Here is a 27356-nt window from a genome sequence, read left to right as displayed (position 1 = left end):
CCAAAAGACTTAAATTTAAATTCCGCCTAGCAATGACTTGAGTAGCACTTCTGACGTAAATTTATGACTTAAATAGCTTTTTTCTAGAGTAGTTGTATGACATGAATAGCAGTACTTAGCAAATATGTGACTAGAATAGCAGAGCTGAAGTATGATTATGGCTAAAGTAGCACTGCTGAGGTTAGGGTTCAATAAATATTTAAATTTTTTCCTTGAAAAGCAAGTAAAAAAAATACATTTTGTTGGGTTTCACTCTTTAAATTCTATATTGGAGTCAGCTACATTTTCAGCTTCTCAAGTCAGTTTGTTCTTCAAATATGTTTTTTAATCTATTTTAGCTTTTTTAACCAAACTGACTGTTAAACATTTAAGAATTAAAAATAGTTCTGGCTCATGTTTAAAGCCTTGTTTAACTCCCCTGTCTTTTGTGTTTTTGTCATTTTGCAGATGGTTTGTTTAATCAGTACATCAGCCAGCAGGAATACAAGCCACGATGGAGTCAGATCATCCCCAAATGCACCAAAGGTAGAGCTTCAGGGTCCACTGAGCAGCACTCCCGCTTACACTGCTTGTGTATCATGCCGCTACTGTCTCCAGGTTGTAGGGAGTGCAGAGCTGTGGTATTAAATGTCTCGTATGCCTGGAAGATAAAAGGCTGTTTTGATATTCTCTGGTTTTCTCTGCTGTCCTCCTCCTTTTCTGCTTTTTTCATGTCTTTCATGTTTCTGTCATTCTTAACTTGTTTGTGTGCGTGTTTTTTTTTTTTAAATCATCCTCTCTGTGCTCCTCATCTTTCCTTAATCTCTTCTTCTGATGCTGGTTAGGTGACGGGGATGACAGTAGGCCTGGCATGAGAGGTGGTCATCAGATGGTGATAGACGTACAAACAGGTAAGTTATATTTGTGGAAGAAATACCCTTATAGTGGGTGCCAGATGGTTGGGACACTTCTTTTCAAAAGTTCTGTATTTATGCATGTAACTTTTTATAGGCCATATAAGGTATAAAAAAACTCACACAACCCAGAGTGGACATCTAATGCTATGCTAATGATGGTGCCTGGTGGTGTCTGGCTAGAATTGTCCTTGTAGCAGAGACGTGACTTATTCGAGTTATTGGAGTGTTCTTTAGCCTTTCTGAGACATGACAAAAGTCACAGGGCACAAAAGTAGTTCTTGTTACATGAGTTTTGGCACTTTTGTGTATATACTCCTTATGCACTTTGTTAGAATAAGTGATTTATCCAGCAAAAGCCATTTTGTGAATTCTTGAATTACACCGTTGCTGCCCTGCAACTGGCTAGACGTAAAAAAAAAAATCTGTAATTCTGCCTCAGTAGATAATAGAAAAAAGATAATTTTCCTAGTAGGACTATTGCTAACATAGTGACTATAAGCAACAATCTTCCAAGTTGTACTGCTCTCAGTGCTGTTCCTTGTGGCAGTGTCTAAATAATAAATAATATAAAAAGCCTCTAATTTGCTATGATGACACACATAAACTAGCAACATCCAACCAACTATGTGGAGTAATAAAACAAGCACTTGAAAACTCTGAAACACCATAACAGACACATGGGTTACAATGGTACATGCCTAGCAACACACCGTAGAATCCCATCTGGGATACTGCATAGCATTTCCAAATCAATTTCTAAGGAAACCCCTTCCAGTACTCTACTACCACCTAACAGCACCATAGCAACCACCTAGTAACAGTGTTCGTACGGTCATGAAAAACCTGGAAAAAGTCATGTAATTTGAACATAGCAATTTCCAGGCCTGGATAAGATTTGGAAAAATTAAAATAGCCAGAAAATTTGGGAAAAGTCATGGATTTTTTTTAAACCTTTGTTTCCCTTTATTGACAAAAAAAAGCTGTTTTGGTTCTAAAATTAATATAATGTTTGGGTAAACCAATCATGTGTCTTTACATTAACTAGCTGGCTGCGACTGGAGTTTTAGCTGGACTGTAACAGTAAATTCACACAATGATAGAAAAAGGCTGATTTAATGCTGTCAGGAATCATTCAGACAAATATAAAGCATTCACATACGAATTATGCAGAATTATTACATTATTCAGCTATTAAAATGGCATATTTCAAATTTCTATCATTATTAATTTTAGGTATTTAGGTATAGGTAAATGTAGGTATAGATATTATTAAGATATAAGGCATACTGTAATCAGTTTTGACATGGATTTTAGGTTTTATTGTCCTTGTCTGTACTGATATTTAAAGATCATATGGTAAAGAAAATTTAATGTGAAGGCATAGAAAAGATGGAATAATGTATAGGTAAGAAAGTGCATGAACCCTGTAATAACCACTTGATATCCTTTTACAACCACCAAACAATGCAATAGCAACCACCCGGCAAAATCGGTGTTACCCTATTGAACATGGGTCTAGCAAAAGCCAAGGAAATAACCAAGAAAAGATATTCTGGCAACATAATGTGAGATTGTTATGAACACAAGAGCCTTGTAGTGAAGGTTTTATTACACCAGTGTTGTACATGAGCATGTATTATAGCTTTAAATGTCATTAGGTCTCTCTTGTGTATATATATATATATATATTTTTTTTTTAAATAAAAGCTAGCGTGAGTTCATTATTGTCTAGAGTCGCTTGTCTTATATAAGTGTGTTCTATTTGTCAGAAAGTGTTCTTACAGAGCATGCTGGATTTAATATAATTACTTTAATAGTCAGTAGTCTTTTTAAATTGATATAGAACAACCATACTTTGAGGCGTTCTTCTTCAGGGAAAATGCTTTCTGTGATTGCTTCACTACAGTGCAATCATTCTTGCCACTTTTATTTAAAGATGATGAAGGTGAAGGCGCAGGACAATATGCTGTTCAGCCTCTCAGACTGTGTGAATAGGGTTCACTGTGTAAATAGGACTGTATTTCCTGCAGTATTGCAGTATAGAGGGGTGAGGGGGTAGTTGTTTAGGGCAGACTGAATCGAGCGGTAGTTGTTTGTGTGTTTGTTGGTCTGCATTTTAGCTGCTGAGAGCTGTAATCAGTTCCAGCGACCTCGTGCAGCCCCTGGAGCATGCGTGGCCTTGAGTTACCCCTCTACAGCTGAGCTCTGTAGCTTCAACCCCGCCTCTGTTCTTATCGTCATAGCAATGCTGTCATGGCAACCCGGCCTCTCAGCCAGTCGTCGGTGTCGTCGTCTCAACTGCGAACCTCTTTGCTGAGCTGCTACTTGAAAAGAGTTACTTCAGTGTAATTAGCTTGATGTAATTAACATTCCTGGCACACGAGGGAGGGGCTTTTACTTTCTTTCCGTTTACTTTATTTCTCGTTTTTTTTTATTATTTTCTTTTCTTTCTTTGTGAATGTGTGTGTGGATCTGTGGGTGTTTACCTGGTAGGAATGGTTACATAACCAGAATCATTATTTTACTCACAGATTGAGTGTATACAATACCTCAATGCTCCTCAAGAGTGTGTCCTGTCTCCTGCTTTTCAGTAGAGAAGAAGAAAGCAGGGCCAGCGTGTTTGAGAGTGTTGAAAGCAAGGCATCTGGTTCCTTGCAGCTTGTCACGTACACTGACCCGAGGCTATAACTGTTATTCCACTCAGTCCAATCTCTCCCTTTTTTTCCTGTCTGTCTCTCCCTCCTCTTTCCGTCTCTCTCTCTCTCTCTTTCTCTCCATCTCTCTCTCACTCAGAGACAGTATATCTGTTTGGCGGTTGGGATGGCACGCAGGACTTGGCCGATTTCTGGGCCTACAGTGTGCAAGAGAACCAGTGGGCCTGTATCTCAAGAGACACAGAAAAAGAGGTGAGTCGACACAAAAAATAAAAAATAAAATAATGGGTTGGGAATTTCCATTTGTTGGAGAAAAAAAATGGCAAGCAAGGGGAATTTCAATGATGCCTCAGCACCAACAGCGAAAGCGTTTTAATGCTGGCCTTGCGAAACAGAAGAATGGGAGCCTCCACAGTGACTTGGCTAATGAAACACCTTGCGTTTTGGCTTCACTTTATTTGCCCCTGAGGTGCTGTGATTCAGCAGAGGTAAATTGAAGAGGATCACCCTTAACTGTAGATCTGCTCCAACTTATAATCATCTACAGAGTAGCATGATGCTGTACCAGCCGAATCCATGTGGGGCTGTGTTGTCAGAGAGAGGGATATAAAGATGTATGACTGTATGCGTCAGGAGGAGGAACTAATGGTGCATGTTGTGCTTGCATGTAACTTGTTCCTCTGCCTTCAGGGACTGCTGTGTCCTTTTCTCATATTCTCATGCTTTCTAGTTGCACGTTGCAGTTCAGGTTTGCACAGGTTTTTTTTTTTTTTTTTTTTTTGATTGGACGTAAGGTTTTTCGCATTGCAGCAAATTTTTTGCAACATATTTTTTTTTCTTTTAGTAACACCCAATCAACCATATGAGATTCCACAGCAACCTCATATAAGCACTGTAGCAACCACCTTAGATATTATGGCAACTGCCTAGCAACACTATAGCAACCACTAAGCAACTGTTCAGCAACACAATTGCAAGTATGCAGCCATTGCTCAGTGGCACCATAGAAATTACCTGAGATACCCTAGTAATACAACACACTAAGTGAGGGGGGGGGGGTTTAAAATAGCATGTTGATCTTCTGCCACTTTCAGTATAAACAGCAAGCTGATTGGCTCTTTTAATGGAAGGGTGGGACTTGAGCGTTGCAAGAATTACCAGTCGTTTTTCAACCAGTGGCCGATATCCTCATTTATACAGTTTACTCTATGAATATAAACCATCAAGATGACAATACACTTTACTGTTGCTTGTTCAAACCTTGCTACTGCGCCCCCTAGAGATAAAAAAAATAGTGTGACAATAAAAATCCTGCTCTTCACCTCAATACATTTGTAAGACCATATCTACCACCTAGCAACACCACATCAGCCATATTGCAACCGCTTAGTGACAATGTAGAAATCAACTGGGGTACTCTCAGCTGCCTAGCGATACTATGTCACCCACAAAGCATCCACATTGCAACCACTTAGAAGCATCATAACAACCACTTGGGATACAGTGGCAACCACTAACCAGCAGCTACTTAGCAACACCAGAGCTACTACTCTGTAAACACAAGCCATCAAACCAAGCTGAACTACTTGATTTTTTTACACCAGGAGTGCAGGCATAAAGTTATCCAAAAGCAGTGTGTAAGACTGGTGGAGGAGAACATGATGCCAAGATGCATGAAAACTGTGACTAATAACAGGGTTATTCCATCAAATATTGATTTCTGAACTCTTAAAACTTTATAATATGAACTTGTTTTATTTGCATTATTTGAGGTCTAAAAGCTCTGCATTTTTTGTTATTTCAGCTATTTCTCATTTTCTGCAATTAAATGCTATAAATTGCAATATTTTTATGTTGTCAGTAGTTTATAGAATAAAACAACAATGTTAATTTTTCTAAACCTATACCTATAAAAAGCTAAGTCAGAGAAACTGATTCAGAGACTAAATTGGTCTCTTAATTTTTTCCAGAGCTGTATATTTACATAATGCAAACTTAGGTCTCATTGTACATGTTAAAACAGGTAAAGCCATTCTAAACAGGCCTGTGCTGTTGCAAAATCAGGTGCAAAAATCTTCCTGTCTCTGCGTTTTCTCTTTGTGTTTTGGCTGCTGGTGGTTAAAGTGAGCGTTTCAGGCAGTGAAGCTGTGATTTTATTGTGTTTCCTTCCTGTATCTGTTTCAGAACGGTCCCAGTGCGCGTTCCTGTCATAAAATGTGTATTGACTCTCAGAGGAGGCAGATCTACACACTGGGCCGCTATCTGGACTCTTCTGTTAGAAACAGCAAGTCCCTAAAGAGCGACTTCTACCGCTACGACATTGACGCCAACACATGGACCTTGCTGAGCGAGGACACGTCTGCAGACGGTGGCCCCAAACTTGTGTTTGACCATCAGGTACAGAGCTTTCTGTGGCCATGTAGAGTGAATTCAAAGTAATCAGATGTAGAAGAGTAATTGTACTAAGTACAATGATTAAGTTTGGGTAGATTAAGTTAGAGCTACAAACTGAGATGTACATAATCATTACTCTATGATGACCTTCTCACACATAGATGTGCATGGACTCAGAGAAGCACATGATCTACACGTTTGGCGGGCGCATTCTGACATGCAACGGCAGCGTGGATGACGGACGGACATCAGAGCCACAATTCAGCGGCTTATATGCATACCACTGCCAGACGGGCACTTGGAGCCTGCTACGGGATGACTCCTGCAATGCTGGCCCTGAAGATGTTCAGTCACGCATTGGGCACTGCATGCTCTTCCACACGGTCAGTCCAGTTCTCACAGCCATACCACTATTGAATATAACATGCAATGTGTTATTTGTAGTATAATGTTAGCTTTTTCTGTGTTTTTCCCCACACGCACACAAAATACACACAAAATTATTTTTTGAAATAACATGTTAAAGCCAGAATATCAGAGAAATACCTGTTTATTTCCATTTGTAATAAAGCTACTGTTCAGAAGGGTAAGAGATGAGGAAAACAAATAAAAGAAAAATGACTGTATGACACTCTTCCACACACAGAAACGAGGGACACAGAGAATAGAAAGAAAAAAAGGAGCAGGTACAGAGAAATGGGGGAGACAAACAAAACTACAGTTGTGGTCGCAATACTCTATACAAAACTCACAGAACTTTCCACAGTAAAATGCAAATCCTTTGGCTAACAGCTCAAAGTTTCCAGGTGGTGCACACATGCTGCATTTACCCCAAACAGTTTCTACAGTGTGCGCACACGTATCGTTACACTTCCTACTTCCTAAGTACATGTTCTGAATTAGGTCATACCTTGAGCCGAGTTAACAGTTGTACTAAGCAAAGATTTATAGGCGGAGCTGGAAACAGTGGTTAAATGCATGAGTCATCATGAGTCAGCACTCGATGCTCAAGCCAGGTAGCCTCCTCTGCTGCTGTTTGTTTACTGTAAATACCAGCAATAAATTTAGGTAAATAACAAAAAGGTTTTTCATGTAATTCTAACATGTAGAACTGTAGAAAGAGGAACTGTTTAATGTGAGATTTGAGATTTGTTTTTCTGCATCTTGCAAGTGAAGCTCCTTGTCCAAGCAAAGAGATAATAGCATTTTATTACAAAATAAAAAAATGTTTATTTTTTTAAAACTGCTATTCGTATAGTATGAAATGATAGACTTGTGTTTGAAGTGGTTAGAACATACATGTGTTTCTAACATTCTAACATGGTAAATGAATAGTAGAACATCCTATATAACAGTAAAGATCTGTTCAGCACTGTATAGCAAGTCAGTATTTTATTCATCAGCCTGCCCTCATGAACTATACTTATGCAAGCTCAGATATTAAAAACAGTTTGACCAAATAATAAATAATGATGGATAGTTCTGAAGCCAATCACAGAGATTTAGAAGCTCTAGAGCTCTAGAAGCCATTCTACTATCATAGTTTGTGTTTTTGCGATGGTAAATGGTGTCAGTATTGTTAACAATATTAAATAATCTTAAGCTAGTGTTATAAAAATATGGGCACGGTCTATCAGAAATTTTTTTTTTTTGAAATATAATTTTGATTCAATTTATTTATTTTTTATCCCATTTTTACCCCAGTTAAAATGGCCAATTACCCAACTCGCTCATTAAGACTCTCACTAATACTAATACTATCACTAGTATTTTCCCACACCAGAAGGGTGAAGACTAGCACATGCCTCCTACGATACATGTGAAGTCAGCCACCCACATTTTTTTTTTTTTAAATGCTGCTAATGCAGCATTGCCAAGTAGCATCATAGCGCACTCGGAGGAAAGCACAGTTTCCAATACATCAGCTCACAGATGCCTTGTGCTGTTCGACATCACCATTTGGAGTCATGTGGGGAGAGAGCGCCATTCGTGCTCTCTCAGGGCTCCGGTAGCTGATGGCAAGCTACATAAATAGGATTCGAATCGGCGATCTCCTCATCATAGTGGCAGCACTTAGCCTGCTGGAGAATCTTGAATTAGTTTTGCTTGAGCATGCTTTTCTATTGATTTGAGACCAAATCAATTTTTATGACTTATTTCCAATACTTGTAAGAGTATATTACAGTTGATTGTTAATAGATGATTGATTTGATGAAGTTGTTAATACAGGCTTGTTTGTCTCTTTCTTTACAGAGGAATCGCTGTCTGTATGTGTTTGGAGGCCAAAGATCCAAAACCTACCTGAATGATTTCTTCAGCTATGATGTGGACGGCGACCATGTTGAAATAATCTCAGACGGCACTAAGAAAGACTCAGGCATGGGTATGTTTTGTGATGCTGTTTCTTTATGCTTAGATTTACAAGTTACTGATAATAGAATTAAATCATGCTTGGTTTTAATGTTTTATTTAATTATAGATTACTGTGTTCTGTGACTTCCTGCAAAAGCACCACATACCCTGAAACAGAATACTGAGATATTTATTATGCTCGGTTGCCCCTCATAAAATTTCAAGGTACATGGATATGATGTCATTTTTAAGAGGCTAGGTACGGCTACCTCTTGGAGAATAGAGTCATGTGGGAGCACTCCTTATAAGGAGACCGAAAGCTTGTTGAGCATGAGAATGAGCTCATTTCTCAGAAATAGAAGGAAATCAGACCTGCATGATGTCATCACTATGTACTGTAAGCCACATGGTGAAGGCATCATAAGAATGTGATCTCACCACTTACTGTACAACACTTTAAAGCTTTGTGCTGTCACCATCATCAACACTCTGTTTTGTTTTGTTGATCAACCATCAGATTGATATGGGGGACAAGTGGCTGAGCTAGAATGCTGTCATGAACAGCTGATGCTGACTTACAAGGAAGGAGATGATAACATAGCAGTGCTAGCTCATATTTTAAATATTTATTGAAATCAGGTATGCTAGCACCTTTTCTAATTTATTTCTGTTAATTAAAGTATAAATGTTAGCATGTTCAGTGTTCTTTCCACACACACACACACACACACACTCAGAAATACAGATGCAATTGACCTTGCTTTGTTTTGAAACATGTTAAATCCAGAATATCAAAAAAATACCAGTTTATTTTCACTGGTTTCAAATCCACTCTTAAGAAAGGTGAGAGATAAAGAATTAAAGAGACCAGAAAGAAATGTATTTATTGAAATCAGGTATGCTAGCACATTTTCTAATTTAAATAAAGAACCAGCTAGAATTGGTATATCTAGACCGGATTCACTGTCTAAATATAAGATGTTTTGTTGCCCTGGCATGATCCATTACTGGCCTGAAAGAACAAAATTAAAGAAAATTGCTTGAAGAGGGGGCAAGCAGTCCAGTTCCTGCAGCCTTAAATGGTGTAACACTGATTTGATTATTGATTTTGAAACTCAGTGCTTTCAGAATATTTGGTCTGCAGGGTTCTGATTGATTTGTGTATTCATCTTTCTATTTAGGCATTTATAGGCTGCAATAGTCCATCTCTCTCTCTCTCGCTCTCTCTCCCTCACTCTCTCTCGCTCTTTCTTTTCTCGTTTTCTTCTGTCTCAGACTCTCTCCAAAGCATTTTCACCAATAGTTACTGTATATTAGGACGGCAAGCATATTTAAGATGCAGCTCAATAATATCAGTTGTTGTATCGCAGTAAAACCATTTACTTGCCCTGTGACTCTCTCTGCCTTCCCCAGCTGAAATAGAGATTCTAATTGAATGTACATTTGACACATTGTTTTGTCTTGCCAGCTTGTGAGAGAAAAGCCGAGACACAGTCTCAATATGGCGAGGAGTAAAAAGGGCTGGTAATGCGTAATGATGCAGCTTTTCTGTAGTTTTAATAGTACTTACAGGTAAGCTATTACTACACCTTTATAACCATAATTAGACTTGAAGCGTGCATTTCCACGGAAATCCACATAAACACAACAGCCAGTGGAAATGGAGGAGCTGCTGAACGCGGTCATGTGACCGAGAAAGCCAAAAAAAACCTCACTGGTCCTCCTGTTTTGTCAATTGCAGTCCGGATGCAAGACTTTTATCCCTGAGAAACTAATCCCATCTGGATAGAGCTATACACTTTAATTTTACTACTTGTCTCCGAATTTTTCAACAGTTTTCTAACAGTTTACATATATTTATTATGGAAATCAATATTGTTGGTAGAGCTAAAACTTTTTGCAATACCAGAAATGTTGTGAAAACCTGCACTTGGAAAAGCAACATTTATTCACAAATTTGGCATTGTGTCTGATTTTATTTTTATCCATATTACTTCAGTATTTGAAGTATTAGATCAAGAAAGTGACGAGTTATTTTAAAAGGAATTCCACTACTTCACTTCAATACTTAGATTAAGAGAGATGTCCAAAAAGGGTGCAGCCCTTCTAAATTGAACATTGGAGTAGAATGGCTCTGATTTGAAAGAGAATAACTAAAATATGACCAGAATGTCCTGATCTGTTGATGATGGGGCCAACAGTACAGAATGTACATCATAAAACTGGAGATGAAGGCATATTTTTAAATTTGGTTTCTAAAGTCTCTTTTTTTTTTTTTTTTACAACAGAATATCATTTTTAGAAACAAAAATTTAGTGAATGAGCATAAAAACTATTATGTTAAATACTTACACATTTTTACAGTGTGTGAAAGTGCTTAGTCTTAAGGGCCTAGTAAAAGGCAGGGATCCAAGTTATGCTGTTCTCAGGGTGTTTGAATAACTGTAAACCCTTGCTTACGCCTATAGGGGGCACTCCTACTGGGCTTTCCACCAGAACTGAGGTGAACCAGGGCCTGTGGTAATGACTGTGGGCTTAGCTTGAACACTTTGCTCTTGTTTTCTTTGGGTTTTCATGAGGTAAAACCACATATCCCGGCCGTCCGTTTCATTAGAATATGATGATGATAAACAGGGCTGGCACTCAGTTTGGGAACAGGATCTTGGCTGAAGTTAGAATATGAATGTGTCCTTAAGTCTGTTGGAATATAGTGGGTAAACATCTCCTCTCAACACATTCTGAGAACTTGAGCCTGCCTTGTTCTAGAGAAGTGGCGGAGTTCTATGAAATCCCTGAACGCCTACACTCACTGTTTGTGGTAATTCACCAACATGACGCGCACAGTTATTTGATTGCTTAGTTGTGTCATCCCCAGACACACACACACACAAACTTTGGCTTACAGCAAAGTAATGTAATTGCAAGAGTAAGTGTTCACAAAGTTGTCAGACATCAGGTGATGGCAGTGGGGAGGCTTATATGCAAGATATGATGTCACCATTCATGTTTATTTATTCCAGTGATGTGATTAATGCCTGTGGAGAATGGTTAGTGATTGTTATATCAGATTGTCATTTATATAAAGGGAGAGAGTTAGTCAGTGTGAGAGAGAGAGAGAGAGAGAGAGAGAGAGAGAGAGAGAAAGGCTCTCAGAGAAAGGCTGATCACACACTTCCTCCCGTCATAAACAGTCTAAAATCTGAAGTCTCTGCCTCTCCATTCTTTCCGGGACACTATTAGAGTCTGAGTCTGTTTGTGTATCTGGGTGATTCTCACGAAATCAGACTAATGAGGTGGCATTAAGGAGTGTGATGAACAGGTAAATGCTATCAATTTGGGAAACACTGGTTTATAAACATCTCATCAAAGGCTATATTGGAAGTGATTAAAAGTAGACATTGTGATATTTTAAATTATGTATTTTTTATTATTTAGTGTGAAATTCTCAGTACCGCAACGCGTCCATTGCTGAATCTCGGCTCTTCAATTACACAATTTTAATATTTAAAATAAATAAATAATAAAAAAACTTAAATGTATCTCATAAAGTAAATTGTTACAGTCAATAAAAATGTATTACTTGGAATTCATTGGTAAAAGAAAAGAAAATATTTAGAAAAATAACTTTGGTCAGAACCAATGTTCTCAGCCTCCGCAACAATTTTCAAGCACCATTTAAGACCACAAGGAACAGAAAAAAATAGCCAGTTTGAGAGGGGGGACACCTTTTACTACGACATCCAAGATGGCTACCAGGTAAGCACCTAATTTTATACCTCTCCAGATAAATGTTAAAAACTTGGTTGTCAGCGAGCATACACAACTTTTTGTTTCTCATTACCGAAACAGCTAGTTTTTAATGTTTAAAAAAATGAAAATGTTATTGTGTTTTGGGAATTTTTAAGGTTTTTAAAGTCTAAATACAAAAAGCTAGCAAAAGTTTAGCCAGGCATCATGGTGGCCCCACAGAGATCAAAGAAGGTTAAGGTCCCTCATACTCCGCAACAGCCTTCTCATACACCGCAACAATTTAAGGCCTGTTGCGGTAGAGAGATTCACTGTTGCGGTAAAGAGAAATTAATGTTTTAAGTGACATGAACTTATATATATATATATATATATATATATATATATTGTTTCATAAAAAAGCCTTTATTTACTTATAATAAACAATATATAAAACAATACATGATGCAATTTCTACGGTGGCCGAGAAAGCCCAGCGCAGTGCAAATAGAAAAGCGCTGCAAAAGCACAAAACACATCCATCAAAATTACAACACAGGCGCAGCAAATAGAAAAACGCGCTGCAAATAGAAAAACGCGCTGCAAATAGAAAAACGCGCTGCAAAAAGAAAAACGCGCTGCAAATAGAACCACAACACAACGGAAGTGAGTCACAACACAACGGAATTTTCCCGGGGGACCTTAAAAGATGCTGTACCAGCTGTATACAAAGGACAATAAGTGGCAAACAAGCTTCTGAAAAGTAAGTTATGTTTATTAAAAGTTCTGCTTCACAAAACGCCTTGTTTGCCACTTATTGTCCTTTGTACACATAGTGAAGTCGGAGACGTTACTGAAGACGCAGCTTAGCTGGTACAGTATCTTTTAAGGTCCCCCGGGAAAATTCCGTTGTGTTGTGACTCACTTCCGTTGTGTTGTGGTTGTATTTGCAGCGCGTTTTTCTTTTTGCAGCGCGTTTTTCTATTTGCTGCGCCTGTGTTGTAATTTTGATGGATGTGTTTTGTGCTTTTGCAGCGCTTTTCAATTTGCACTGCGTTGGGCTTTCTCGGCCACCGTAAATTTCAGATAAAAAACAGATTTATGTAGCAGGGCAGTGACACCCATATAACTTCCGCATAAGATATAAAAATAATATATAAAAATAATAATAATATATATATATATATATATATATATATATATATATATATATATAATATATAATTTTCATATATATAATATATACATTTCATGAAACAACTTTTATTGTTATAAACTGTTAATAAAGGTTGTTTCATGAAATTTATTTTTATAAACTTTTATTGTTATAAACTGTTTATATGTATATATATATATGATGATGTGATGTTATCCATTCAGTCGTATCCGACTCTTGGCGATTCTATGGGCTAGTTCTCTCCATGCTGTCCGATCTTGTACAACATCTGTCATCTGACTTAACTTCAGTCCAGTATCAGCTTTGATGGTGTCAAGCCAACGTGTTCTCTGGCGGCCTGATCGTCTTTTGCCGCTGATCAGTCCGAGCATTAGATCTTTCTCTAATGAACTTGATCGTATAACGTGTCCAAAGTACATGAGTCTGAGCCTTGTGATCTTCCCTTCCAGCGACATATCTGGATTGATGCGCCTCAGCACTTCCTGGTTTGTGACTCTGGCTGTCCAGGGTATTCGGAGCAGTCTTCGCCAACACCACAGCTCGAAAGAGTCGATTTTCCTCCTATCTGCTTTTCTTAAAGTCCAACTTTCGCAGCCATACATGGCTATGGGGAACACGATGGCATAAACCAATCTGCATTTGGTCTTAACGCTAATATCTTTGCATTTCCATACTTTGTTCATGCTCAACATCGCGTTTCTGCCCAAGGTTATTCGACGCTTTATTTCGAGGCTGCAGTCCCCACTTCGATCGATCTGGGATCCAAGGAAGGTGAATTGTTGCACGCACTCGATCTCTTCATTGTCAACCTTTATCTTGACAGCTCCATCCCCAGCTGTTGTCATAATCTTGGTCTTTTTGATGTTCAGGAGGAGGCCGAACTTTGCACTTTCGTCTTTGATCCGTTTTATCAAGTGCCGCAGACCATCCTCAGTTTCTGAGAGAAGAGTCGTGTCGTCAGCGTAACGAAGGTTATTGATGTTCCATCCGCCAATTTTTACTCCAATTTCTGAGTCTTCGAGGTCCAACTTCCGCATGATGATCTCAGCATACAGATTGAATAGGAAAGGGGACAAAATGCAGCCTTGTCTCACACCTTTACCTATTTTGAACCAATTGGTATCACCATATGCTGTGCGGACTGTGGCCTCTTGGTCATCGTAAAGCGATTTTATCAATTTGATCAGATGATCTGGCACCCCAAGTTCTTGCAGGACTTTCCACAACTTGTCATGCTCAACGCAATCAAAGGCTTTCTTGTAATCGATGAAACACACGTAAATGTGCTTCTGGTACTCACGGGATTTTTCCATTATCCAACGTAGATTTGCGATATGGTCGCGGGTACCACGTCCATGTCTGAAACCAGCTTGGACCTCAGGCAATTCCCTTTCGATGATTGGGTTTAGGCGATGTTGTATGATCTTAAGAAGAACTTTACTCGCATGCGGAATGAGGGCGATTGTCCGGTAATTTGAGCAGTCCTTCGAGTCTCCCGCTTTCGGCAGTGGAATAAACACTGACTGCTTCCATACTTTTGGCCACATACAGGTTTCCCAGATTTTCTGACATAGCGTTGTGAGCGCTGCTGTCGGTATAGGCCTTAGCATCTCAGCCGGAATGTTGTCGATACCCGGGGCTTTGTTGTTGGGTAATTGTCTTATCGCCCATGCAACTTCTTCTGGGAGTATGGCTGGCTCAAGTTCCATCGTCTCAATTCCCTGCGCCGCTGGAGGTTCACCATATATATATATATATATATACACATTTTATGAAACAACCTTTATTAACAGTTTATAACAATAAAAGTTGTTTCATGAAATGTATATATTATATATATGAAATTTATATATATACACACATATATACATTTCATTAAACAACTTTCTTTAATTTTATCTTTAATTTTAATTTAGTTGCACATTGATGTTTACATTTTTCATGAGATTAATGCTTAATACAAAGATGTTTAATGAGATGTTGAATTGCTTGTTTCATACTTAAATATTTAATTTCAATTTAGTTGTACATTGATGTTTATATCTGTCATGAAATTAATACTTAATAAAAAAGTTGTTTTATGAGATGTTGAATTACTTATTTTGTATTTAAACATTCCATTTCAATTTAGTTATACAGTGATGTTTAAAGTTTTAAGGAATTTATGTCTAATGAGGTATGTTGAAATTTGTTTTATTAAAATACACAGTTCAAAATAGGATATTTTCACAGCTTGAGTCTTACTGAGAATAATTTTCAACAGCAAATACCACATTTTGTTCAATATTACTACTCCATACAAAACTCAAGAAGTACATCATTAGAATTTGTTATTTATTCACAGCATTCACACTCTGTGTTTGTTGTGTAAAGTGTTATTGTTAATTAAGTAGGAATCCTTGTAATGACTCTCTTTACCGAAACATTGACTCTCTTTACCGAAACACCATTCTCTTTACCGCAACACATATTTATTTACTAATTATTTTACTGTTATAAAACAAATTCTAGTTTATAATGGTATTTGGATAAATTGTATTTCTTCATAGGTCATCTGTACTAAATAAGAAATTATACATGTAATTTTTCAGTTAAATATCCTGAAAAGACAGGACATGAATCATGAAATCTGTTGTGGTAATGAGACAAATCATAAAATAAAAAAAAATGGGAAACTTATAAATATAATATTTTCTGGGTTATATACACATATGAGCACAACTGTTAATAATATCTATTTAAAAAGTAACAAATGTGTAACTTTTAAACCATATCTGTTCTGTGTTATCATGTTGCGGTACTGAGAATGTGTGTGCTCTGACTGACTAAAATGGTGCAAAATATACAGAAAAAAATTATAAAATTAAAAAAAAAAAGTATTTCTAAAAAGTTCAGACCCTAGTCTTGCATAACAAAAAGAAATTTTATATTTAAATGCCTTTTGAAATTTTTCAAGTGTGAACCCTTTTAAATCTGTTTTTCGTGAGAATCACCCATCTGTGTGTGTGTGTGTGTGTGTATGTGTGTGTCTGTGTGTGTGAAAAGAGTGAAAGAGAGGGAGTGACGAAGAACAAGAGCAGAACGAGGAAAGAACAGAATGTATTTGGCAGCAAAGAGGCAGCAAGTCCAAACACTGTGCGCATAATCAGTCTCAAATGTTTATCATGCTTCCTCTCTGAGCGATGAAATATTTCCACTTTTTTTTTTTTGCCTGGCCTTTGTTGTTCAGAACCAGGATCTGACCGGTTTGCCGGTCCGTATTTTTCTTTTCTAGTCTACTGCAGCACTGGGTGGCTTCAAAAACTTTTTTTTTTGTATTTTCGTAGGCCTGTGTAAATATTACACTAACCCCAAACCCAGCCTTATTTCTCTAGTCATTATCCGTGACCTCAGGTTGGTGAATTGCACATTAAAGCAATTCTGCTCTAAAAGCAGCAGCAGATAAAGCTCATCTGTGTGGCCTGGCTTTGTAGATAAACCGAATGATAAGTCTTCAGGCCCTGGCCTGTGCTGGATCCTGTCAGCTTTTTTTTCCCTCCTCTGTCCTCTTGCCTCATCATCTGCCCTGCTTATTTTTAACCTCCATCGGCTGTTATTTTTAATAGGCTGTGGATGGATTTGATATATGCAGAGCGACATCCAATATGTAAAACAGCGTCTGTTAAATATTTAGATTCTCTGAGAGGGATGTGTTTTTTGCATTGATGTTCTGACTTCTCTCAGCATGTTCTCTCTTTTTTTCAGTCACATACTGTTAGGCCCAGTCCCATTTCTCTTTTGAACCCCTACCCCTTGATTTTAAGTGTTTTCCTTCCACTAAGAATTGGGACAACCCTTTAAGCACCTCATACAGATATAGCTTTAGCAGTAGAGCACTAAAGTTCAGCAACTTAGCTGCTGTGAACTAGTTAACTTTAAGGCATTGTATATCTTCAGAAATGGGACAGGTGCTGCAGTAGTTAATACTGATTTTCATTCCTTAATGCATCCATATCTTTTACTGTTATTTTTTTGTTCATTCCACCTTAAATGCTGCAGCTTCTGCTGTCTGTTGCACCGTTTATCAAGGTCATGGAATTTGAAAATATAAATTTCCAGGCCTGGATAAGTTTTGGAAAAATAAAAACACCCAGAAAGTTTTGGAAAAGTCATGGAAATTTGGTCTACATATTTTCGTGTTTCAGTTTATCGATGGAGAAAATCTATTTTGAGATGCAAATACATAAGCTCAGAGTTAGTTCAGTAATTTAGCCTCTACACAATGGCACTCTTAGGATCTGACACAAATTTAATTATTAAAAATTGTGTGTCAGATTTTTGGCCTACTTTAATCGATTTTGATTCTCGTTTTTTTTTATTTTATTTTTTTATTGTCCATTTCTACGCTGATGTTTTTAAAATCGTATGGTTATGAAAATTTGGCTTTAAGGCATGGAAAAGTCATCGAAAAATAATGGAAATTTATTGGTTAAAAGGTGCATGAACCCTGATTTAATGGGAAATGGTGGAATGGGAAAGGTTTTTTTATGCTTTTTATAAAGAATTCGGCAACTAAACGCTGAATCTACACAAACTATGGTAATATTGTGGTTATCGTAATACTGACATTTGTGGGGGGTTTTTGGTCTCTTGTACACACACAAAATGATGGGGTGGGTCTTATTGGTAGGGCCAAGAGGTGAATGGGATTGAGCCTCAGATTTTTGATGCTACTCTCTAATTGCTACTGGAATCCTAAACTAGCAGCTTACCAGTTTTAATGTAAATGGTAGCTTTTTCCTCCGCCCCAATGTAAATAATATCTGTTACTGCTGAGGCCGCTGAGAAAATATAAATTGCAGTGAATTAGGCTAGTTGGTAGTCATTAGTTGTTTGTATACAATAACCTGCACTGCTGAAAATGGGTAGCAGCTGTTTGCATCATAAATCCCTGGATTCTGTTTGTTGTGGTGGACAACAGGTTATTCTCTTTAAATGAGAGAACAGTAGTATAGCTAGGGGACGCAGCTGGACATGCAATAATATATTGCACATTCTCTCACAGGTACAGTGAGTTGTATTATAATACTTGTATGTATAAGTGGTAGGTTATGTAATGAGTACTAGACATTTACTCATGCCTCTCCATTATAGCTGGGCATCCTCAAAAATATGTTTCTTAGGATCTGTATAATCTAATCATGTTTATTTTATGTGTTTCAGTACCAATGACTGGGTTCACACAGCGGGCCACCATCGACCCAGAGCTGAATGAAATTCACGTTCTGTCAGGTCTTAGTAAAGACAAAGACAAGCGAGAAGAGAATGTCCGCAATTCCTTCTGGATCTATGACATCGCACGCAACAACTGGTGAGTCGGGTGGAGGGTGGTCTCTCAACGAATAAAATTGACAGCGTAGAGAACCAATCGCAGTCATGAGATTGTCTCAAACAAAAGAGCTGTTAATTGGAGCCAAACAACATTAAAGAAAAGTGTCAGAGGGGGAAAAAAATCATATATTTAGAACGAAGCACAGTTAGGGAGAGTTTTTTTGTAATTGAAATCAATCACAGTCGGGGTGAGGATTTAAAGCAGAAAAGAGATTAATTCCAGAACCAGTTGCCTTTAGGAGGTGATCCCAGAAAAATACAACATTGCAGTTAGGTCTCAGAAAGGTGGCTGTCTTATAAAAATAAGATGACCATTAAAAACTATTGCAAACGGGTACAAACAGGTTTTAAAAGTAATTAGATTAAAGGTGTCATTAGCTAGAAACCATTTAGTACTTGTCTTTTTATAGTGGTAAATACAGTAGTCAATCAGAGTTGCATATACGTGCGTTGCCTGCATTAGCCAATAAGAGATGGACACAAAAATAGGTGGAAAAGCCTCATGGCCAGACTTTTGCATGTCATGAAGATTCATGAGTAAGAGCCAAAATCCTGTCATTCTGCCCCGCCCACTCCTCCACCGAACTACAGCAGCCTGAAACAGGAGCTCTGCAGCACTTTTTCACAAAAATATACATCACAGGTCATTAATTCATGCTGATCTGAGACCTTTAATTTGAGATGAGGTTTTGAAAAAACAAAAACAAACAAAATGGCAATTACAACCAATCGCAGTCAGAAAGATGTCTCAACAAAGGAGATGGCAATGGGATTTAGAGAGTTACACGCTGTTACATTGTTTTGTTTGTTTTTTGTTCAGTGGTTTCTTCTGACTTCTAACCCTCTTCTGCAAATAATTAGCTATAATGCATCATTAGGACAAATATTGTAAAAATAGCTTTTTCTGGCTTTTATTTAAAGTCCACCCTCCCAGAGCACAGAACCTTTCGTCCAGAGCGTGCACACATTTTAAAATAAGCGACCTTCAGAAAGTTTGTAGTCTTTGTGCCCATCAGTAGAGTACAAGATGTTCCAGTGTGTGTACTTGAGCGGGAAACCCCTTTTGTTCTCAGTTAGCTAATTTAAGTCCTTTCCTGTTAAATTCTGAAAGAACAATCTGTCTGTGTTTCCTGGGGTTCTGCTTCACTGGTGCAATGTTGCTGCAACCTCGGTTTGTCTGACATAATTTATTGATCATTTATTTGCCCTTGTATTTAAACAGTTACATTTGGTGTGTCTGTAGTAGGGGTGTTGCGATGCACTCTCACAATATTTAGAACTTGTGAGGGCTGTGTGGACGAACTGTCATCTCTCACAGCCCACGAAAATCAAATACTGAAGATGTTAAACTTGTGCAGAGACCTCCAGATTGTGTGGTCTGATGGTGCGATGTGTGCTTGTATACAGCTTTTTGATCAGACGTATGGTTTTCGTAAAAACCTGGTAAACGTCAGATTTTTTTGCCCATTTAAGAATGAGTTGGGAGAAAATTTGCACAGCCATGTACGCCACAATTTTTGAGTTACAAAGACCAAATTTGGACTTAACTTGTTTAAATATGCTTGTGGTAAATCCACCACCTCTCCACATAGCAGAAAAAAAGCACTTGTGTGATTGGCTTCAGTCAGAAATGACTGACACATCCTCCACCCTTTGCTTACGCCCACTGGTTCTTTGGCCTGCACCAGCGGAATTGTGACCTCTGGTGTTCAAACACTGCAACTGCATTACATTTCATAAACAGAACATGAAATGTTCCCATGATGCACATGTTCTGTTTTGATGCTTTCTTACACCCCTGGTCTATAGCGTACAGAGAGTTTTACATTGAGTTAAAAGAGTGAATGATTAAAATCCAGATAACTTGTGCATCACATGTGTTATGAAAAGTCACATGAAAAGTGTAAAATATACAGAGATTGGTAGAAATATTTGTTTATCAACAGCAGCTGCAAAGCTACTGTAGTCATACATATAATTGAACATAAAAATAAATGTTCTGGATATACTGTAGGAATGATGCAGCTTGTAAGGATTATATAGGTGCATATATGTGTGGATATCCATTACAAACTCATATACAGTCCAGTCTTTAGATTTCCTGCAGTGTTAGTCTGCAGTGAGTTAAACACAAAGTCTGCACTGTTTTCATGTGTGTGTTTGAATCCCTGTAGGTCGTGTGTGTATAAAAATGACCAGGCTGTCAAAGAGAACCCCAGTAAGACGCTGCAGGAAGAAGAGCCATGTCCTCGCTTTGCCCACCAGCTGGTCTATGATGAGCTACATAAGGTAACACACTGTTTACAGTAGTGACTTTAATATTACTCACTTAATATTGAACAGTATTAGGATTTCAGTAGAACAGTTCTACTGTAGTGTAAAACTGTCCTTGGATTAAGTAAAAACATTTTTTTTTCCAATATTGTGGTACTTTTTAGTCATGTGCTGTCCCTGTTTGACTGCAGCAGCATGTTCTAGGCCAGGAGCTCTAGGAACTAAACAGCTGACAGAAAAACAAACACGCTTTCCAGTCTTCGCTGAGGAATTGCTTTATGTTTACAGCCAGCCTGCTTTATAATATTTATTAATAAGCTCTAATGTTACTAAAATGTTTATCATGTTTTATGAACTGTGAGATTCACCATATTATAAGGGGCACCGGATTAAAAGGTGAATTAGCAAAGGAACATTTTTCACTTCTAATTCAGCAGGTTTTACTGCTGAGGGCGGCTAAATAAACAAAACTGTAATTCATAAAAAATGAGTGCTGGTTATTTATCTACACAGATTTATCTCCTGTAAACTATTTAACTATTTACTTACAGTAGGCCTAGATTAGATTTGCAGTAAGGTGGTTAGCGGCACCGCTAGTAAATGCTAGCGGCAGAGCTACACGGAGGAACCCTGAATGTTCAGGTAAACCAGCGTGCTATCAGCTAGTGGTTCATCCCACATAGCTTGTTTTGGATCCTTTGTACTTGGTATAATATTTCTGCATGTTTGTTAGATACGGGACGTCTGATCTGGAAGAAAAGCTATTAAAAAACATTTTTTACTCTTAAACTGCTGTAGCTGCATTCGTTTACACAGGTTTCATTTGTGTGTGTCTGTGTCTGTGTGTCTGTGTCTGTGTGTGTGTCTGTGGCAGGTACATTACCTGTTTGGAGGTAATCCTGGCAAGTCAAGCTCTCCAAAGATGCGACTAGACGACTTCTGGTCTCTTAAGCTGTGTCGCCCCTCTAAAGAGTATCTGCTCAGACACTGCAAATACCTAATCCGCAAATACAGGTATGTTTAGCTTGGATCTACAGGTGTTTGCTGTGTTAAATATCAGTAAATTATTAGATTAGATGCTTCATAACGATTGACATTTAAAGTTTTGATATTAAGAGTTTACAGTGAAACAAACTGCAGTAAGCATGATTCTGTTTGTGACATCTGTGGAATATTTTGTCTTTATTGTTTTTGTTTTTTTTTTCTTTAAAAATTAAAACATAAAAAAAACATTTAATTTGCAAAGTCTTTTTATTCTGATTTAATATTGTTTGGTAGTGAAGGCGGCAGTGAGAAGTGTTCTTTGTTTCGGTGTTCCTGCAAAGTTGCCCTATAATACCGCACTAAAGCAGGTGATTAAATTAGAGCTGTATTTTTCCATGAGTCGGTGTCTTTTTTGATAACACACTGCCCTCTGGTGGCATACTGCTGTTACTGCCTCTTAAGATGTATAGATATATGTTATGTAGTTATAGTTAGGTATGTTGGATAGTGGATAGTATAGTTTTGCATTCAGTGTTTATCTCTAAACATACAGCTCTGGAAAAAAAAAGAGACCACTTATTTTATTTATTTATTTATTTATTTTAAACAAATCCCTTAAAATGTTTCCATATGTAGGTTTGAGGAGAAGGCTCAGACAGAGCCCTTGAGTGCCCTGAAGTATCTGCAGAATGACCTCTCTCTGACTGTGGACCACTCTGACCCTGATGAGACTAAAGAGGTGAGGTTTATTTATATCTACATCAGAACTACTCCAAAATCTACTCTAAAAAATTATATATATTAATAAAATAAACAAAAATGATCACCTTGTAATTATTTCCACAACAAAGTTAGACCTATGAATATTTCATCTTTATTTGAACATAGTTAAGAGATGGAGTTTATATAACATAACAAATACAACTGGAGAAAAATTGTGAAGAGCAATTATTATAAATCCTCATTTATCATTATACATTTTTTTTTATACACTTATACATTCATGCCAAATTAAATTGTCTAAAATCAGAATCAGGTGCAGCACATCCGCTGCATATTGAGATTGATTAGACCATATTTCGAGAGTATTATGGAGGATCCTGTCTTATTTAAGCTTTAGTTTAGATAAAGTTAGTTTGGTGGTTTGCCCATGAATGATTATTGAAATGCGTGGAATCACCAAAAACAAATATCTGTGACCTTCAGAAAGAAGTTTTAGAGTTTTAGGTTTTTATTTACATCTGTTTACATAAATACACACTGTGTAGTGTTTCATCAGTAATGTGGGATCTCTGTAATACATTATACTTACAGTAATTTGTGATGATACTGCTTCTGATGTGTAATGCTCTTAATTTGTGCTCACCAGTTTCAGCTTCTGCCCTCCGCTCTCTTCAAGTCCAGCTCAGATTTTATCCCACTAGGTAAGAATATTACAATCATCTTCTCTAAAACCTAAATTAAAATCACATTGTTTTTTGGTATAGTGTCTCACACAACTGTTTTTTCAGTGTTCTTTTAAATCAGAGTTTATTTCCTTTTTTCATTAGTTTTCTGGGCAAAAATGCTCATTTCTTTCTTTTCCTCCAAATGTTCCAGGATTTTCAGACGTGGATCAGACCTACGCTCAGCGCACGCAACTCTTCGATACACTGGTCAACTTCTTCCCCGATAACATGACCCCGCCCAAGGGTAACCTCGTTGACCTTATTACCCTGTAGCCCCGCCTCCACACACTACCCCATCCCACACCTCTCTATGCCTCTCGGACTCCTCCCACGGAAAGCAGAAGTTATTTTTCTACATCTTCCACTTCAGAGAGAGTTGTCACACCTACTGAATGTGTTCTCTTCGCACGGAAAGGGGGAAGTGTTCCTATAGTAACACAGCTGCTTATTTATCCAACTGAGAATCTGAGTAAATATGAAATGTGTAATTTATGTGGACGATATATTATGCCAAATCTGAAATCATGGAGTCATTTATTATTATTTTTTTTCCTTCTTTCTTTGAAGCACTTGAGTGCATTTGTTTTTTCCCCAGTTTTTTTTTTCCTTTTTCTCTTTCTCTAGGTTGAAAAGGATGAAATGAGCGAAATGGATTGAATTCACAAATCTGCCAAAGCTTTGATTTTTTTTCTTTTTTTCTTTTTTCAGTCTGTGTTAGTTTCAGGTTTGGCTCAGTTCAGTTCTGTTTTCGAAGGCTTGTTTAGTGTTTACTACAAGGAAGGTTTGAATTGGTCATCAGGTCTCTGATGTGGCCCTTCTCTCACCACTCTACACCTACACACACTCGAGCGATTTCTGCAGTCGCTGTGGCTGCGCAGGTGTTTTCTTTTGCGTGTGTGTGTGGGGACTGTAAATTGTAGCATTGCCCTGGTAAATGTTTTGCTGAGACTGCTGTAAAGTGGAGTGGTTTCAGTTTGCACTCTGAATTTCTAAGCCTGGGTTAACGGTGATCAGTTTTGAATGTATTTCTCGTTGCCCTCGCTGCCTACTTCATTAAGAATTTTTTTTTTCTTTTTTTTTTTTTGTATAATTGAGCTAATCGATGCTCTCAGTCTGACCCTGCTGCTTTTCAGGTGGTCTCATAAGTAGGGATGCAACAGTTGTGGATCTGGTGCTCAGCAGTTCAGGAGTTCCATCATCGGCATGATCGTCATATAACAAGCTGTTGGGGTGTTAAAATTGCAGGCATGCACTTCAGAGAAAGGGCAGAGTAGAACTGTGTTGAGTGATGTGGTTTGATTTGTGATTTCTTCAGATGAAACCAGTGGTGCTAAATGACTAATGCAGTTTCGGTTTTGCTTACAGAATGTGCCATAGCAGCACTTGGCATACACTACCGTTTAGTAGCTGTTCAATAGTTTTTGTTTTTTTTCAGCAGAAGAAAAACAGTTAAACGTAAAAGCTGTGAGTTGATGTATTGGAGCTGAGTCGCTGCTCTTTCCTCAGAGTGCGCTGTGATGCTTCTCTCTAATGCAACATAAACGTCAGTTGGAAAAGAGGCGGTGGCTAGGTTCTCATGTGTCAGGAAAAAAAAATGAACACAAATACAGCAAAACCACTACCAAAATTATTTGGGAGAAAAAAAAATACTCATATAGGCACATAACTCTTCAACAAATTAATGCCTACTGTATCAATAATTACAGTGCATCATTTATCATTATTTCACTAATTTCTTGTCTCCAAAATAGAAAAGAGTATTTTTGAGGGAAAAAAAACACTTGCATTCAATACGTTCTGGTTTCCATCCAAACTTTTTAGGTTCGTTGACTGCATGCTAAAGCCTAGTCTGCACAATTCCCTATAATTCTAGAGTTCGCTACGCACACCATAAAAAATTGGGCAAAAATGAGCAAAGTTCATTTTAAAATGGAATTTTTTACAAATACAATTAATTTCCTCAAAGAAATGAAAAAGCATGTGATTTTTGTGGCACACTAAGATCCTGAGAAAAATGTACAATTTCATAGGACAGTCCTGCAGGATTAATAAGTTACGGGTGTGTACATGTTACATGTTAGTATACATGTGAAGTCAGCCACTGCCTCTTTTCGAACTGCTGCTGTTGCAGCATTGACGAGTATCATCACAGCACACTCGGAAGAAAGTGCAGCGACCTGGTTCCGATACATCAGCTCACAGATGCAGCCTTGTGCTGATCGACATCACCCTTTTGAGAAATAAGGGGAAAGAGCCCATCTACCCACACAGAGAGAGCAAGGCTAATTGGGCTCTCTCGGGGCTCCGGTAGTTGTGATGGCAAGCTACATGAACAGGATTCAAACCGGCGATGTAATGACTATTATAGTGGCAGCGCTTAGCCTGCTGTCAAACCGTTAATTATTAATAGTAATTTCAAGCTTCTGAACGGTAGCGTATGTCGCGTATATCTCTGTTTCCGTCTATTAATATCAAATAGACATTTCTGTTTCTCATCCAAGCAGTCTTTAAGCACATAGATGCAAAACTCCTGGCCAGCACCAACTCCAGACGACTTAAACGCCTTACTGGGGACCACCAGATGTGTCGTAGAGACACCCCGCACCCCCCCTTATATCCTTATATATCCTTCCATTGTCAGTAGTGCAATTGTGTGTCTACACCTATGTGAGGTTTGCACTTGTCCGTGAGGTCTCGGAGAGTCGAGGTACTACTTCTGCATTACCTGCATCTCCCTCTGCTCCTGTTGATGGTCATCTGTGTGCACTACTGGACAGGCCGGAATGTTTTAGAGGTAGTCTTCCATATGATGTAGTGTGTAAATATAGACATGTATAAATGTGTGTGCGTATGTATGTGTGTGTGTGTAAATATACAAAGATTTACTATTGAAGTATTCCCATATTCCCATCGGCCTGATTCTGGAGCATTTTCTGACGGGATGCTGTTTTTGATTGATGGGTGAAGTGTTATTAATGCTTAAATCTTATGTTTAAAACCAATTTGAACTAATAATATAAAATATCATTTTTGAAGGCTCTCCTTTAGCTACTCTATAAGCAGAAAGACAGAAAAACGCGTCTAGTTTCGCACATCTAGTTAATACAGTTAATCATGCAAAATGCTGTCTGCTTCCCTGTGTGCAAGAATTATCGATTGCCCCCTCGATTCCAGAACTAAATTAAATTATGCCTGTTTTTGCTTATTTCCAGCAGTTACTCAGTTTTAGGGATCCCAGTGCAGTGCAGCACAATCTTGGACACCAGTACAGTTTCTAAATGGGTTGCATAAGTTTTGCTTAATTGTTTTTGCTTTGTTTTACCTTTTCCTTTTTTTTTTAAAGAAACTCTCCATAGTAGTTTATTAGGCTTCAGAACGCCTGTGCCAGGAAGATACACAAGCATATAGAGCAGTGTGAAAGATGGAAAACACAATGGGAGCACCTTTTATGAAACGCGATGCCAAATTGCTTCTTCTGGTGTGGATTTTCTGTATCTGGAAATAAAAGTACACTTTCCCTTTTTCCATTTCCCTGAAAAAAAAACAACACCCACCCCCCTCTCCTCAGTGAGGCTAGTGGGCTATGTGAACACTACACTGTGGCTGACATGAATGTGTAGATCAATACTGAAAACAAATGGAAAAAACAACAGCATTGTATGTAATGTACATAATGAATAAAGATTGTATTTTGTTCAGGTTTTCTAATTAAACTTAAAGCCTCCATTATTTATTCTATTCTGAGTGTTTAAAAAAAACACTGAAGCAGGTATTTGTGTAAAACAATTTTTTATTTTAAACATCTCATTCCTTAGGGAAAAAAAAGAAATGATTTAATCAACAGCAGTGACTTCCAGTGTATCAGACCCCTGTTGTTTGCCTTCTCTGACAAACGTTTTTAAACATTTTATACAAGTTATAAAATACATACAAAATACAATACTCATCAGTGAAAATGTAACATCTACAACAACAATGTGCATCGAATACCTGTGACCATTTCCTGGATTATCAGAAAACAGAAGTTGTCGGAAACCGTATTGGATAATACATAATTTAAGTATTTATATAAATGAGTTTG

At 37.8% G+C, this 27356-nt stretch overlaps 1 protein-coding gene across 1 annotated transcript in view; it reads left to right on the top strand.

Moving 5' to 3' along the window:
* Nucleotides 1–26988, top strand: part of mkln1 (muskelin 1, intracellular mediator containing kelch motifs) — a 44245-nt gene extending 17257 nt beyond the window's left edge. Inside the window, exons 7-18 of the mRNA XM_007252397.4 lie at nucleotides 448–525; nucleotides 825–890; nucleotides 3690–3802; nucleotides 5735–5947; nucleotides 6106–6327; nucleotides 8198–8327; nucleotides 18402–18549; nucleotides 20744–20858; nucleotides 21718–21857; nucleotides 22464–22566; nucleotides 23197–23251; nucleotides 23427–26988. Coding sequence (XP_007252459.1) covers nucleotides 448–525; nucleotides 825–890; nucleotides 3690–3802; nucleotides 5735–5947; nucleotides 6106–6327; nucleotides 8198–8327; nucleotides 18402–18549; nucleotides 20744–20858; nucleotides 21718–21857; nucleotides 22464–22566; nucleotides 23197–23251; nucleotides 23427–23548 — 1505 coding nt within the window. The 3' untranslated portion in view covers nucleotides 23549–26988. The remainder of the gene's footprint in view (nucleotides 1–447; nucleotides 526–824; nucleotides 891–3689; nucleotides 3803–5734; nucleotides 5948–6105; nucleotides 6328–8197; nucleotides 8328–18401; nucleotides 18550–20743; nucleotides 20859–21717; nucleotides 21858–22463; nucleotides 22567–23196; nucleotides 23252–23426) is intronic.
* Nucleotides 26989–27356: the final 368 nt, after the last annotated feature.

This window comes from Astyanax mexicanus, chromosome 2, assembly GCF_023375975.1.
Source record: "Astyanax mexicanus isolate ESR-SI-001 chromosome 2, AstMex3_surface, whole genome shotgun sequence".
In the NCBI taxonomy this organism is placed as follows: domain Eukaryota; kingdom Metazoa; phylum Chordata; class Actinopteri; order Characiformes; family Acestrorhamphidae; genus Astyanax; species Astyanax mexicanus.
Note: the sequence above shows the minus strand (reverse complement) of the source record. Positions and strands in the feature narration are given on the sequence as shown.